Below are 15,925 nucleotides of genomic sequence, written 5' to 3'. Positions count from 1 at the left end.
TAATGAATGTGCGGGGATGAAAACCAGCTGTATAGAAACCCATGTGGCATTTAATTTAACTCCTTTTATAGGGGCAAATATTCTTGTAGGAATATTTTTCCCTTGGGGTCCCCCGGTAGCTAAGACTAGCATAGGAGAAGCTTAGCGTTTCTGGGGAATCTTCCATCTCTTTTGTGAAACTCTAATAAAGGAAGTTAGTAACAATGTGATAAAATAGTGTTAGGATTTCTTGAGCTTATTATTTTTCCTCTTTGAAAAAATAGCCATGGAGCGTTTTATAGAAACACCTGGGACAGTTGTCTTAATGGTGGGGTGGGGTGTGNTGTGTTGTGTTAATCTCACCATCTGGTCTTCCCATTTTTTGGACATTTGTTGTACCAGTTTTTTATATAATGACTCTGTTCGGATAGAAAAGACTGGAAGTGATGAAGATTGGACCTCCCCAGACAGGCCACCCACCGACCGCCCTTCCAGGCCCAAAAGGTCCTTGTCTCCAGCCTCACCTCACAGCCAGGCTGCTGTGCATGGCCATGACTGGGACCTAACCCAAGACCCTATCTGTTTGTTGGAAACTATCTTTAAGTCCTGGCGAGGAATGAAGATTCCATTTACTTTCCTCCTTCTCTCTCTCCAGAATCTTCTTCCCAAGATCCATTCTGTATTTCAGCTTAAACTTTAACGAACAGACCCAGAACCTTAGAAAATTGGGTGGGACCTTACTGGTGGGACATGGGGCGGGGTGCACCTCGACCATCAATCCTAGAACCAGGGTCCAGGGGTCCACAGGTTCTAGGGTTCCACCACGTCATCATCCCCCACCTCAGCCCCCAGCCTCACTGCCTTCCCAGCCATCATTTACTTGTGGTTGAAGACCTTCCCAGATTCTGGTGACCCTCTGCTTCACCTCCCTGTAATCTACAGGCAGCTGAAGAATCCGCAGCTCCACCTCCACGTCGCTGTTCAGGCCCAGCTTGGACAACTCCTGCGGAAAGAAACAGGTAGACTCACTTTTCTGGATGGAGGACCAGGAGAGTACCTGAAAAGCTAACACTTGGGTCACTTGCTCTATTCCCAGGGGCCTTCTGTGGGCCTGGACCCTGCCCTCAAGGAGCTCACGTGGTGAGGGGCCAGCGGGCGAGTCACAGCTCCTGCCCCTCAAGGCCCCGAAAGCCTTTCCCTTTGGGATGCGGGTACCCCCACGGCATATGGGACCCAGTCTGCCAGTTAGAACACAGTCCGCAAAAGGGATGTGGAGCAGATGTAGAGAACAGATGGGAGCGAGCCAGATGAAGAAGCTGGGGAAGGGCTTGCCCAGCAGAGGGGCTCCAGAGGCACAAGGGAGATTAGGGCCCGAGCCTTTGGCAAACATGGTGTGACTGGCGCTGGGCAGGGGTGTGTGGCAGGGGAAGTCTTCTTCTGGGGGTCCTGCACCTCCAAGGACGGGATGTTTAGCACCCCTGGACTCTGAGCTGAGCATTAACTGCCTGTCGCACCCCCAGGCACTTTACCAAGTAACCCACCACCACCAATGATGTATCAGGGAGCACTGCACGTGGGAAGGGTGGGAACGGAAGCCAGAAAAGTCTGTGGAAGCCCGACTGAGTGCTCAGCTAGAGGTTGGACTTTAGCTAAAGCAAAAGGGAGCCATCAAAGGATCGTGTGCAAGGAGCTAATGGGTCAGGGCCTCCCCCTAAGAGGATGGAGGTGGAAGAGGTCTGGGGGGTATCATAAGGTTGACTTTCGACCTGCTGAGTTTGAAGGGGAGGGACCTGGTTCCTCGGCTCTGTGTGATCTGGAGCTCACAGAGAGGATTCTGGGAAGACAGTGGCATGTCAGGCCTGCAAAAACACGGGTTTAGGTGAGATCCAGACAGAGTGTGTGAGAGGGGTAGGGGTCGGCAGAGAGAGGAAAGAAGGGCTGTGGAGAAACCCAAGGTCAGAGAGCACCCTCCTTCACAGGCGGGAGTTTGGAAGGAAGAAAGCCAGGGAGTGAGAGCTTAGGCCTGCGCTATGCGCTGTTGAGAAACATTAAATCAGGAACCTAGAGGCCAAGTCCTTTCCCTGTTCCGGGAGCTGTGCTGGTCACCAGGATGGTTTTGGATTAACACCTTTTTCCTGCCTCCCTTCGCTGGCATTTTAGGACACATCCGGGAGCTTGCATCCTTGGATGGAGGTCGTGGCCAGGCTTGTCAGGCCTGCCCAAAGGTCACAGAAGGAACATCTCAGGTCCTGCCCTGGGCTTCAGAGGAGACAGGCAGGGCTCTGCTGCTTTCATGGAGGAGGGCACTTCTGGCTGACTTTTGGTGTCTCAGGTCTGTCCTCAACCAGCTCTGCCATCCTGAGGGGCTCGGACACCCACGCAGAAGCCCAATTCCCCCACCCAGCTCAAGGTATGTCCTCTTCCAAAAGTAAGTGCCAAGATCACATCCTCATTTGGGGCCTGAAGGGGAGAGTTCATTTGCCTGACTCTGATGGTGGGAGGCGGGAAGGAGGGCCAGATCACGTGGGGCAGTGGCCTGGAGGCCGAGCTTCCAGATGGACATTCCAAGGATCAGACAGAACCAAGGGGGTTCCAACTCCTATGTCCCCATATTGACCCCTGCCCTGCGGGGAATGAGTGAGGCGGGAGCAGGAAGGCTGCACAGGGCCCGGCCCCTCCGGAGGGGCCCAGGGCAGGCAGGCATTGCTCGGGGGCCACAGTTGCCTTTGTCGGGAGGATGAGGAGGCCATGGCTTGGCTCTGGGCCGCTTCCCAGAACCCAGTCATCTGCAAAGAACTAGTTTCTTCGCCTCGGTGGGCTTCTCTGAACAAAGGCTGCAGGGGAGCCTCAGAACCAAATGGAATTGCCTGGGAATCTGCTTTCAGAGCTCTCCTCAGCCCCGAGAAGCTGTTACAGCTCTGTCGTCAGTGGAAACATCGAGAGTTATGCTCACTAAGCCTGCAAAGACGCCACGCCCAAGGGATGGCAGGCCCAGGCAGGCCCAGGCAGGCCCAGGCAGGCCCAGGCCCAGCCGGCTAGGCGGTGACCGGTCAGCGCCTCCTCTTCACAGAGCAATGAGATTCTGCTTCTGGACTGGCACACGGAAGCCCAGACCACGGCAGGCCACAGCGGGGGCCCCCTTATTTTTTTTCCCCTACCTCAGCTTTTTCTTGCCACCCCACACCAAGCCAGTTGAGAGGAGAGGAGAGAGGAAGCAAGTCCCTGGACATCTCGTGGGTCTCCCAGCCGCTGCGGGGGCCTGGGGGCCAGCTTTGGGGAGCTCCCTTGCATGACCTTCCTGTGCCTTCGTAACAAAGTGGGTGGCTTAGCACCAAACTTTATCACCCAAGCCTGTAGGAAAGAAGTCCAAAATCCAGGTGTCGGCAGGACAGTGCTCCCTGTGAACCTGTAGGAGGAAGACCCCATCTGCTTCTTCCAGCTTCCCGGAGCCTCGGGCTCCGCAGTGTCTCTGCAGGCTCCCTGTCGTCTTTCCTCTGCACACAGCTGCCTTGGAGTGTTTTTTTATTTATCTGGAAAATGATTCCCAGGAGATTAAAGCATCCCGCTTCTGCTCATCACACGTTTCCTTTCAAGCTGCTCATCTGATCCCCAAACTCACTTGACCACAGGCTGGAGCTCATGTGCCCCCGGTGGGTTCCAGTGGACCCCCGGGGCCGGGGCCCAGCTCCACAGCCAGCCCACGAGAACTGCGGCCGAGGACATGCAGACGCGGGCTCTGAGTGGAGTAAATACAGATGTCCTGAGCTGCATCCCATCAGCTCTGGCCGTTTGTTGCCACCCAGTCAATGAAGAAAAACTTCTAGTGTCTAGAGACCTTTGGATACGAGAACTGCACACAATGGACTGTGGACCCGTGTCAACTTGAACTTAAGTAGGTGGTGCCTTCGAGTTACTCTCCAGTGTCTTCCTGGTGTATGTTCTCTTTCGAACATGTTCCGCTTTCTTTCCACTGTCGTCCTGACACAGGAAGAGCCTGCCGCTTGGCGGGTCGGCCCTGTCGCCAGCGACTCTTCTCAAGTGCAGAGCCTCCCCTGGAGGAGGTGGCCCCTGCCACCCACACTGTGCAGCCGGAAGTCCTGAGGCCTGCTGGGTCCCCCGGAGCCCTTGGAGCTGGGGGAGGGGCAGGGGGTGGATGGCAACTAAACCCAGCAGAGGACAGAGGACAGAGGACAGACAGGAGAGCAGCTATATCTCCACGGGCTGCAGGCCTCTCCTGGGCCCTGGCCAAGCCCCTTCCCAAGACCCTGGGAAGTCTGCGGCCATCCCGAGGTCACCAGGACAGGTGGGGGACTGTGGAAGTGTAAGAGGATCCTGTGGACCGAAATGTGTCCCCCCCCAAAATTCATAGGCTGAGGCCCTAACCCCCAGTGTGATGGTACTTGTAGACGAGGCCCTTGGGAGCTGAGGGATGAGGTCAGGAGGGTGGGGGCTCCAGGATGGGATTAGTGTCCTGATAAGAGGAAGAGACGCCAGAGCCTTTCTTTCTCTGCCACGTGAGGACACAACCAGAAGGTGGCCACTTGCCAGCCAGGTAGAGGGTTCTCACCAGAAACCGAATCTGCGGGCACCTTGATCTCAGACTTTCCAGCTTCCGGAACTGTGAGAAATACACGTCTGACCACCCGGGCTCTGAAATTCTGTCATGGCAGCTCGAGCTGACTGATACATGGGGCTTCCGGTCAGTAACGAGATGGGGCCTAGCTGAGTCTCCGGTACATGCCCACTCCACCATCCAGCTCGTTCCGAAGCTTGAAAGGGCCACACACAGCCCGGGACAGCAGTCAGAAGCTGACGTGGCATATTAAGGAAACTTTTCTAACTTGAAATCATGGAGACAGTCTCCAGGCACTGCTTCATGTGGACAGTCGGCTCACTCTCTCATTCTCTCTCCTCTCTCTCTCTCTCTCTCACACTCACACACGCACACATGCACACACACACTTGGTGTCCTAGGCCACCTACCCAGTGCCCATGGCAGACAAAAGCATCTTACAAAAAAGCAGCCAAGCCGGTGCTCATCACCAGCCTCGGCCTGGAACGAGGTGGGTGCAGGGCAGGAGGGGGCACAGACAGAGCCAGCCCCAACTACAGGGCCACGGGGAAAGGCCTGGGCTTTGGGGTCAGGAGGACGCTGGTTTGAGATCTGGCTCTACCACCTTCCGCTGGGTGAACGCGAGCATTTTACTTAGTCTGGGCGCGACTCAGTTTTCTCATCTGTGAAATGGGGAGAGTGAAAAGTCCAAGGAGTTTTCAGGTATGTTGAATGAGAGGATTCACAAAAAAGTGCCCAGCGCCATGCCTGGCACCTAGTCAGGGCCTTATATGAGGGATCAATGCTTATAATTAATCCATATTAATTTGAGAAAGTCATGCAAGGATTTATTGAAAGTGACATTTAGTAGAATTTGATGAGCCTGGGGCCTGTCGGAAGCAGAGAGTAGAACAGTCCGCATAAGCAGAAGGCAGGCTTCCTCTCTGCCGAGAGGGGCTGGTTGTTTTAGCCAGGAGAGTGTAGGTTCTGTGCAGACCTGGAGGGAGCCAGGGGTTCGTGCTTCCCGGACTGGCACACTTTCCCAACTAGAAGTGCACTGTGTTTTCTGCTCAAGGAGGAGAGAGGCAGAGCCTGGCATGACCACGCTCACCATGGAGCCATCCCGGGCGCTGGGCCAGCCAGAGGAATGACAAGGCCCAGCACAACACAAGTGCCCACGCAGGGCCCATAAACCCCCAAAAAAGCCCAAACCCCACCAGTTGCAAAGGTCCTGGGGAAGTGGGGAGCCTGCCTTCTGCCTCCTTCTCCCACTTCTTCCAGGCTCCACGTCTCCTGAAATCTGGTCCCCAGGAACACATGGCAGTTTAACAAAGGGAACCGAAGGAAAAGAAAAAGACACCAGTTGCTCTCTGAATTTTTTCAAATCCGCTGAGGCTGTGGCACCAACTGGTGTTGTAAAAACAGTTGCTGTTTTTTCCAAAATGTGATTGCTTCCGCTATCAGATGAGAGTTCGGGGCTAGTACCAGCAAGCGAGAATGTGTCTCTTCATTCAGTCATTCAGGCAAAACTCCTGGACAGCCAGCGCTGTCCTCTGCCCTGGGTTCAGCATGTCCTGACGGGTCACATTCTTAGAGGAAACATGGACTAGAAACGGGAGGTGATGACAGGATCCTGGCAGGAAGGGCTGGGTTGAGCTTCAGAAGCCCGGGGATAAAGCAGAAGGAGCCCAAATCTTGCCTCTTCCATTCCCAGCTGTGTTGAGTTTGGGCAAGTCATTGAAACTTGCTGAGCCTCAGTTTCCTCATCTGTAACCCACAGTCAAATGGGACCTCCTTCATTGCGGTAAAAGGCTGCTCTAAAGGTTAAGCCATGCACATGGAGTTGCAATCTGAGAGGGCTGCACGGAGGAGGGGGCTCTGACCAGGGCTTGGAGGATTAACAGGATCCTGCCAGGGAAAGCAAGAGTGAAGCTTGGAGATGTGTGGAGACACTCCTCTCTCCCTTCCTCCTTCCCTCCCTCCCTTTCTTCATCCCTCTCTCAATGAATTTATTGACACAGGAAAACCCCTGAGAAGAAATAAGTTAAAAAAAAAATCAGGATCTCAGACTATTTCCTGTAGCCATTCATGGAAATGGAAACATACTGAAACGTATCCCTTGAGGAAAGAGTTAGGGTGATTCTTTTATTATTATTATTATTGAAGTATAATTGACATATGTAGGGGCAATTCTTATCTCTTTTTATACTCTTCATAAGACGTTTACAATGGGTATGTATATACTGTTTTTCTGGTTCTAAAATCTTTTAAAAAAAAATAGTTTGCTGGGGTGCCTGGGTGGCACAGCGGTTAAGCATCTGCCTTCCGCTCAGGGCGTGATCCTNATACTCTTCATAAGACGTTTACAATGGGTATGTATATACTGTTTTTCTGGTTCTAAAATCTTTTAAAAAAAATAGTNTTAAAAAAAAATAGTTTGCTGGGGTGCCTGGGTGGCACAGCGGTTAAGCATCTGCCTTCCGCTCAGGGCGTGATCCTGGCGTTATGGGATCTCTGCTATGAGCCTGCTTCTTCCTCTCCCACTCCCCCTGCTTGTGTTCCCTCTCTCGCTGGCTATCTCTGTCAAATAAATAAATAAAATCTTTAAAAAAAAAATAGTTCGCTCATCAGACTAGCTTCCCCTGGAGAATGCTTGCTCTGTAGGGGACTATGCCTGGCACCTCATCATGAAAGGCTAACAATGCCCCCATTTTACAGATGAAGAAGCTGAGGCCCAGAGAGGCTACGATTAAAAGAAGGGAGGAATATCCAGGAAGGATATGTTAGCACAACAGTGGGGTCAACTGTTTAAGTAATTTGGAAAAGCATAAGTGATTTGGGAAATCTTGGGATTCTGTTTAAAGGTCACTCTCTGGGCACTGGGGTGACTCAGTGGGTTAAGCAGTTAAGCATCTGCCTTCAGTTCATGTCATGATCTCGGGATCCTAGGATTGAGCCCCACATCAGGCTCCCTGCTCAGTGGGGAGTTTGCTTCTCCCTCTCCCTTTACCCCTCTCCCCACTTGTATTCTCTCTCTCAAATAAATTTTAAAAATCTTTAAAAATAAAAAAGGTCGGGGCGCCTGGGTGCCACAGCAGTTGAGCGTCTGCCTTCGGCTCAGGGCGTGATCCTGGCATTCTGGGATCGAGCCCCACGTCAGGCTCTTCTGCTGGGAGCCTGCTTCTCCCTCTCCCACTCCCTCTGGNGGCGTGATCCTGGCATTCTGGGATCGAGCCCCACGTCAGGCTCTTCTGCTGGGAGCCTGCTTCTCCCTCTCCTGCTCCCTCTGGTTCNGGGAGCCTGCTTCTCCCTCTCCCACTCCCTCTGGTTCTGTTCCCTCTCTCGCTGGCTGTCTCTATCTCTGTCGAATAAATAAATAAAATCTTTACAAAAAATAAAATAAAAATAAAAAAGGTCACTCTCTTTTCCTTAACAATGCCAAGTTCCCTTCTCCNTCTCGCTGGCTGTCTCTATCTCTGTCGAATAAATAAATAAAATCTTTTAAAAAAATAAAATAAAAATAAAAAAGGTCACTCTCTTTTCCTTAACAATGCCAAGTTCCCTTCTCCATATGTGACAACTGTCCCAGCATACTCCTCTAAGTTATTCCTCCACGCTTGTGGGTCATGGTCTGAAAAAGCCAGTAATAAAAAACAGAGACCCCCATAATTCCCAAACCTCTATCTGAAGCAGTTGTTTCCAAATATTTTGATCATGTGCCCCTATTAATAAAAGATTTTAGTGTGCACACAGATGCACACAGATAGACACACACACACACACACACACACAGAGTCATTAGCTGATATCTTGATGTCTCAAGGCATGATACACCCTTTAGTCTTCATTATTCCTAAGCGGATATAAATCTGTATTTCCAATGCTTTTCTTAATTCCTCCTCTTGGGGATGGGGGGCAGTGTCTTATCAGATGGTCATTGTTTTTATGTAAAAACCTTGGCTGGTGAAGAGCTCTTTGGAGGAGGAGGGGAATATTAGTTACTTTCGCATGTTTGCTCAGGTTCTCATTAATCATGTTATCTTTTATTTGTGGGTTTTTGCAGATTATATTTGTGAAGTTTCCTTGATCATAATTGAAAGATTAGTTTAATTAAAACTGGATCATATCATCCTGAAACCCATTAACTTGGCTGAAATACTTGTAATAAATTAAAGTGAATCAGAGAGGAAGGGCCTCTCTAGCACTGATGGCATCCCTCATCCCAAGGGTGACACGTTCCTTTGGCCCTCTGAAAAAATGTGTTATTTCACATTTTACACAATCTTGTGCAGTATTGCAATTCATTTTCTTGCGCAAATACACACCGGGGCCGGTAGCAGTCTAGCTATGGAATACCAGTCAAGGTTAATTTCTTTAGTATTTTCATAGACTAAAAACATAAAAATTCACACCTGTTAGGATGGCCACTGTGAAAAAAAAAAAGAAAGAAAATAACAGGTGTTGGTGAGTGTATGCAGAAATTGTAACCCTGGGGTGCCTGGGTGGCGCAGTCGTTAAGCGTCTGCCTTCAGCTCAGGGCGTGATCCTGGCGTTCCAGGATCGAGCCCCACGTCAGGCTCCTCCTCTGAGAGCCTGCTTCTTCCTTTCCCACTCCCTCTGCTTGTGTTCCCTCTCTCGCTGGCTGTCTCTATCTCTGTTGAATAAATAAATAAAATCTTTAAAAAAAAAAAAGCTAACGCCTGGTCTGTCGGGGTCTTTGTTCCATGCCCCTTTCTCTTTGCCGATTTTAATCTCTATCCTTCTGCTGTAGTAAACTGTAACCGTGACTATAACAGCTTTTCTGAGCCCCGACTCAGGTGTATTATGGAGCCTGAGGGTGGTCTTGGGGACCACCTGACACAGAGGCCTCTCAGGGTCTCTTGGGTCCTGTTTCTTCCTTTCGAATCATTTCTCCTGGGGCGCCTGCGTGGCTCAGTCAGTTCAGTGTCTGCCTTTGGCTCAGGTCATGATCCCAGGATCCTGGGATCGAGCCCCACATCGGGGGCTTCCTGCTCTGTGGAGAGTCTGCTTGTCCCTCTCCTTCTGCCACGCCCCCTGCTTGTGCTCTCTTGCTCTCTCTGTCAAATAAATAAATTTTTAAAAATCTTAAAAAAAAAAAAAAAGAATCATTTCTCCTTTCTTTTTACCTCCTAGCTTTTGGTCCAAGCAGGAAAGAAAACGATTTTCTGTTTTCATTCATTCATTCATTCATTCATTCATTCATTCACTTTTTCGGGATTCTTGAGCCCTGTTTCTAGTATGAGTGGGAAATGCCCATGGAGGATAAATGTCCTCAGAGCAAGTAGAGGGGGGCAGGGGAGACCAGGGCCAAGTTGGAGGACACTGGACATTGTAGGAGTTGAGAGAAGAGACTTGGAGCCTGGTGGATGCAGGTTCAATTCCAGACATGATCCCTTGGGCGCACACTCAGGCACTTGACCTTGGACGAGTGACCTAGGCTCTAGGAGCCTCAGATGCCTTATCCATAAAACAGCCCTTACTGCTCCCCTTGCATTGGCTCTTCATGGTGGTGTGTCCCCCGAGGGGGTGTTTGACACATTCGGGGTATTTTCAGTGTTTTGGGGAAAGCTACTGGCAACATCCAGGAGGTCAAGATGTTGAATATCCCTGAAAGCACATTTTACTTTATCCCACACTCTATATAGCGAGATCTCAGAATACTACTACTAACTCCACTTCCGACAATATCATTACTGAAAATTTGAAGTTTTTTTTTTTGTTTTTATTTTTATCCTTAAAGTAAATTGCTGTGTCTCAAAACCACTCTCTGTGTGTGATCACGTCACTAACTAGATACACTTTGAGGCTTATTAACTGAATTTGTTTTTAATTTCTATGGGTTGCTTTTTAAAAATGTAATTTTGTTTTGTTAGTACACAAAATACTCTACATGGTTTCAACGTTAAATCCACAAAACAAGCTTTACTCAGAGAAATCCAGTCTCTTCTCCTCCATAGGAAATCATTTTTTAATTTTATGACTTATACTTCCATCTTTTTATTATCATAAACAAATATCGAACATTTATTCAGTACCCCTCCATTCTTACTATATAATTTCCCCATCATTGTGCATATGTCTTTCTTACATTTGCCAGTGTATCTTTGGGAGAGCTTACTAGGAATTTGCTGGATTCTAGGCTAGAAGCATATGTCTCTTTGTGATGTATTGCCAAATTCCCCTCCATCGGGATTGTACCATGTTGCATTCCCACTAACAAAGCGTGACAATGCCCATCAGCCTCACAGTCTCACAGAGTAGTTGTCACACTTGTGGAATTTTGCCAATCTGATCTTAGTGTAGTTTTAATTTGCTTTTCTTGTATGAACAAGTTAGAACATAGTTTCACATGGTTGAGAGCCATTTATACTCCTTTCTCTGTAAAGTGTCCTTTCACATCTTTGGCCCGTTTTTCTATAACGTTATTCACCATTTTTTTTCTATTCATAGAAGCTCTTTACATATTAGCGATATTGCATTTTAACTTACAAGTTTCTCAGCTGCATTGGGCCCATGATGACTGGACAGGACTGAATGGGGAAAAGAAAGGACAGGAGGCAATCATCCTCTCTGTCTAGCCAAAGACTAGCAGTGGGGAGTCTGCCAGAAAGGAAGGTTGGTGGACACTGTTGCCATTAGACTTGGCTGAATGCATCTCCAGTGGTTTGGTCCCAAGAATAACACCACACCCTCATGGTCTGTCAACAGTGCCCCTCAGCTCTTGGGAGGTCCCAGTCCCCACCTGGGGGCCTGGGCAGATTTAGGCTTCTGGGTACCCCACCCCCATCCCCTCCCCAGGCCTATGGAGGCCTCAGGTCTTCTTGGCAACTAGGAGCCGAAGCTTACCCATAACAGTGGAGTCAAGGGTGTTCAGGAGGGCTGTTCCAGCTGGAAGGGTGACACTTCCTGCTCTGGGTGCCCGTGGGGAGGCTATGGGGGCCAGAGTTGGGAGGGGGGTACTTCTTCAGTCACGTAGCCCTGGAAAGAGAGCCATTTTACAAAATGAATTGCTCTCCAAGTATCAATTTGCCTCCAGACTCCCTGAGGCCGCTCAATGGGAACTTTGTCTCTGCAAGAGAATGGAAATGCTCCCTCATTCCGTTCAGCTCACGTGACTTTTTCCCAATGAATGACAGAGCGGAACAATTCACCCCAAGTAATCTCATCCCACAAGAACATTCCTCTGGCACTTCTGGTCTCTAATTATCTGGAAGCTCATAGTCAAAGGAACTTGGGTCGTTAAGTGGAGGCACAGACACGCCGCCTCGACTTCCCCTCCGCCTCTTTCCCCAGCTCAGGTGCTGTGGTCGCAGGATGATGCTACCCATGGATTACCAGCAGGTGCCGCACCGCCTAGAACACTTCCCAGAGCGGCTTCTCCTCGTCACTCAGGTCCTGGCTGAAATGTCACCTACTCAGAGAAGTCTTCCGGCCCACGTCTGTGGGAGGAGCTCCCCAGGCACCAACCACCGTGTCACCTGAGCTTTATGCTTGGTGGCCCTTCGCACTCGCTGACATTGTCTTGCTTAGATTTGACTTTTTTCTGGTCTGTGTCCTGCCACAGAAGGCCTGCACCACAGGGACCGAGGCCGAGGCTCTAAACAGGAGTCGGCATGCGGGTGTGTCCCAGATGTTCTGGAATCAAGCAAAGAGTGACCCGCCTGTCCCTGAACAGTGTCCCCATGATGAGGGAACGATGAGGGAACGGAAGGCAAGCTGAGGACAAAGCAGAAGCTGACACCCTGCAACCCCTGCCCCTGGGATGTATAGAACATTCCTCAGGCACTCCTGGCTGCCCTAAAGGACAAAGAAACAGGAACCTATAGGTACCACAATCTTGCAAGACTTAAGTCTCCCTCAGTTTGCAAATGTCTTAGCAGTTTACAGGAACAAAGCATTTCTATCACTAACCTAGTTTCCGGAAGGGAATGTAAATACAACTAAATGTCTTACAGCCTGCAGACCATGGACAGATACTTCTAGGAATCCAGGACATTCCCACCTATCTTCATGTTAATGCCTGGCTAGAGGGAAAAAAACTTAACTCGACCATGGCCAGACCTCCGGTATCTTGTGAATCTTCTTTAACATAGAAAAACCCTCCTGAAACCTCCCTTTTTCCTCACCTCCCCCAATCCCATCGTGTATAATCAGCCACCCCTCACAACCCCGGGGCAGCAGCTCTTTCTGCCCACTGGTCCTGTCCCTGTGCTTTCAAACGCCACCATTTTGCACCAAAGATGCCTCAAGAATTCTTTCTTGGTCATCGGCTCCGGACTCCACCCCACTGAACCTCACTTATATCCCACAACCTCATCACCCACAGATCCCCAATGGTGGGGTTCTTCAGTGGAATTGCAGGATTATTCCAAACAAAACACGATAATAATTCTGCCTACTTAGGCTTCCAGAATTTTATCAAACCATGTTTCTAATCACCAAAATCTGAAGGTTTGAGTGACCAGCGCCTTGTCGGGCACACACTGAAGAGGAACCAGGAGTCTTTTCGTCCAAATCAGCAAGGAAGGTGTTTCCATGTAATTTTATTTTCAGTTTATTTTCCTAAATCGAATGTGAGAGCTATTTTGGCCCCTGCGATCTATTGGTTATGATGAGTGACAAGCCATACCTCTTGAGATCCACAACTGTAAAAAACTTGGAACAACTTTTCCAAATATACAGATGCAATCTAGTATTATCGGGATTATTTTCAGTATCTACAAAGTGACCAGTCAAGAAACTCAACGGAATTGAGTTCATGACACCTCTCCACTCCTTTCGTTGACCTTGATCCTTGACTCTTGATCTGAGAGTGCTGGTTTAATAGGATTTACATTAACAATGTGACACTAATCGACCTAGCAAAAGTTTCAAAAATCCTAACACCCTCCCCTCCATCCAGTGTGGGGTGTTTATGAAGCGACGACACTCACATTCTCTGTTGCTCGAAGGGGGAGTTGGTATATCTCTTCTGAGGGGTAATATTGTTTCATGTGGTAGAGAAGCTCTAGGATGGGCCCCACTATGGACTGAATGTTTGTGTCCCTCAATAGGCATATGTTGAAACCCTAATTCCCAATGAGATGGTATTTAGAGGTGGAGCTTTGACAGACAATTAGGTATAGATGACGTCGTGAGGGTGGGGCCCCTATGGCGGGATTAGTGGCCTTAAAAAGGCAGGATGAGACTACAACTCTGTCTGCATGCCTGAAGGAAAGTCTGGGTGAGGTCATAACCAGGAAGAGGGCCCCCATCAAAAACCCAACCTTGCTGGCATCCTGATTTCGGACTTCCAGCCTCCAGAACCGTGAGGAATAAATGTGTGCTGTTTAAGCTCCCAGTCTATGGAATCCTTTCACAGTAGCCTGAGCCGACTAAAACAGTTCCCGGTGATGTGCACTTTCTAATATTCACGCCCTGGTGTCATTTCCTCTTCCCACCATGAGTCTGAGCTGGCCTGTGACTCATTTTAACTAAGAGAATTCAGCTGGGTCAGGGCCTGACCTACACCATTGGTGTCTGGCTACCCTACTGGGGAGACATCATGTGGAGAGGACAGAGGCCTTGCTGTCCCAGAACCCCAGTCATGCCTCCATGATCCTGCCCTGGCCTCCATCTCAATGCAACCAATGAGAGACCCAAGCAAGATCAGCGGAAGAACCGCCTAGCTGAGCCTAGCGGTCGCACAGCGCCGGGAGAGATAACAAACTGGCGGTTGTTTGATACCAGTAACTTCTGGGGTGCTTCGATGTGCAGCAATACGTACCCGACACAGAGCATGACAGTAAGGATTGGGAGGGCACACACGACACTCCTTCGTTAGGTGTGCGTTATAATCTGTTTTCCTTTGTGCCTCCTTGTGGTCTTCGGAGGTCTTGTGAGAATTGGAAAAAAGAACACCACGTGTTAAAACTAAGGTGTGTGTTTCTTGCTTCCTTGGGAATGTAGCATTTCTTTAACAATGATATTCCTCCAAATATATAACTTTTGCTCCTACTGTGTTCTAGCCTGTGCTAGGTGCTCATGACAAACTGGAGACCGGGACAGACAAGGGAGAAGATGGGCAGATACTGAGAACAGTGTAATGGGGGTGGGGGTAGAGGGGGAGTGGCCAAGTTCAGTAGCAAATGTGAGCAGAAATAAAGATTTATGGTGAAAGAAGCCAGACACGAATGGACAGCTATTGTATGATTGTACGCATATGAGGTAAACAGAATAGTCAAATTCATAGAGAAGGAAAATGGAATGGTGGTGACCAGGGGCTTGAGGGAGGGGGAGATGGGGAGTTACGGCTTAATGGTGACAGAGTTTTTGTTTGGGATGATGGAAAGTTCTGGAGCTGGACGATGGTGATGGTTGCACAATGATGTGAATGTACTTAATGCCATCAACCTGTACACTTCAAAGCATTAAAAGGTAAATCGACTATTATATGTATTTTGCCATAGTTTAAAAAAATTTATGGACCTCACCGTCACACTCCACCACCAACATTGTTTAGCTTGGATAGAAGTGCAATCTGAAGAAAGACTGAATTCCCAGTGACATAGCTCAGCTGATGCCTCCATCTTTTAGATAGGGCTAATAATTACGTGGGGAATTTTTAAAAAATATTTATTTACTTACTTATTTGAGAGAGAGAGAGCACGTGAGTGAGCAGAAGGAGGGGCAGAGGGAGAGAACGAATCCTCCCAGGACCCTGAGATCATGACCTGAGCCCAAATCAAGAGACAGCCACTCAACCAACTGAACACCCAGGTGCCCCTGTTATGTGGGGATTGTAACGAAGCCAACTCTTTTCCATATCTGAAAGTCTTCTGGTGTTTTATGGCATCACGATCTAGAAGTCCTCTTCTCAGATGAGGGCAAGAGACTCCAAAAGGGAACAGAGTCTGAGCTGCTGGTTTACTGAGAGTGTCTCAGAATGTGAAGGATCCTGAAGAGAAGTCATCATGGATGGCAGTCATTCCCACATAAAGGCTGTATTGCAAACCCAGGGCCATCAAAATGTGAGTGTCTCCCAAGGAACAGGAGAAGAGGTAGGGACACCCATGACTCCCAGATTTTTCTGGAGGCAGGCGTCAAAGGATGGTGAGGCAGTTGAAAGAGGGTCTTGCTAAGGGAAGCTCATGATTCAATGTTTATGTGATGTCTACGAGCTGAACTAAGACTTTACAGGTTATTGTATTTGGTTGAATGCTCACAGCTGCCTTTTAAGCCAAGACGGGGAGAAGAAAGGAGGACCTGGTTGACCTGGGCCTCAGTCTTCCCACCTGTACATTGGGAACAATAATCATACAGTATCCACCACAAAGATTATTAGGACCCCAGAGAAGTCAAGCAAACTGGTAAAAAAAAAAAAAAAAAAAAAAA

At 49.1% G+C, this 15,925-nt stretch overlaps 1 protein-coding gene across 1 annotated transcript in view; it reads right to left on the bottom strand.

Annotated features, from left to right (window-relative positions):
* Positions 1-682: 682 nt before the first annotated feature.
* The window catches only part of LOC100472121 (pyroglutamyl-peptidase I like), a 35,459-nt gene continuing 20,216 nt past the window's right edge, over positions 683-15,925 (bottom strand). Inside the window, exon 3 of the mRNA XM_034668855.1 lies at positions 683-982. Coding sequence (XP_034524746.1) covers positions 821-982 — 162 coding nt within the window. The 3' untranslated portion in view covers positions 683-820. The remainder of the gene's footprint in view (positions 983-15,925) is intronic.

Source organism: Ailuropoda melanoleuca, chromosome 9 (genome assembly GCF_002007445.2).
Source record: "Ailuropoda melanoleuca isolate Jingjing chromosome 9, ASM200744v2, whole genome shotgun sequence".
NCBI classification, from domain to species: domain Eukaryota; kingdom Metazoa; phylum Chordata; class Mammalia; order Carnivora; family Ursidae; genus Ailuropoda; species Ailuropoda melanoleuca.
Note: the sequence above shows the minus strand (reverse complement) of the source record. Positions and strands in the feature narration are given on the sequence as shown.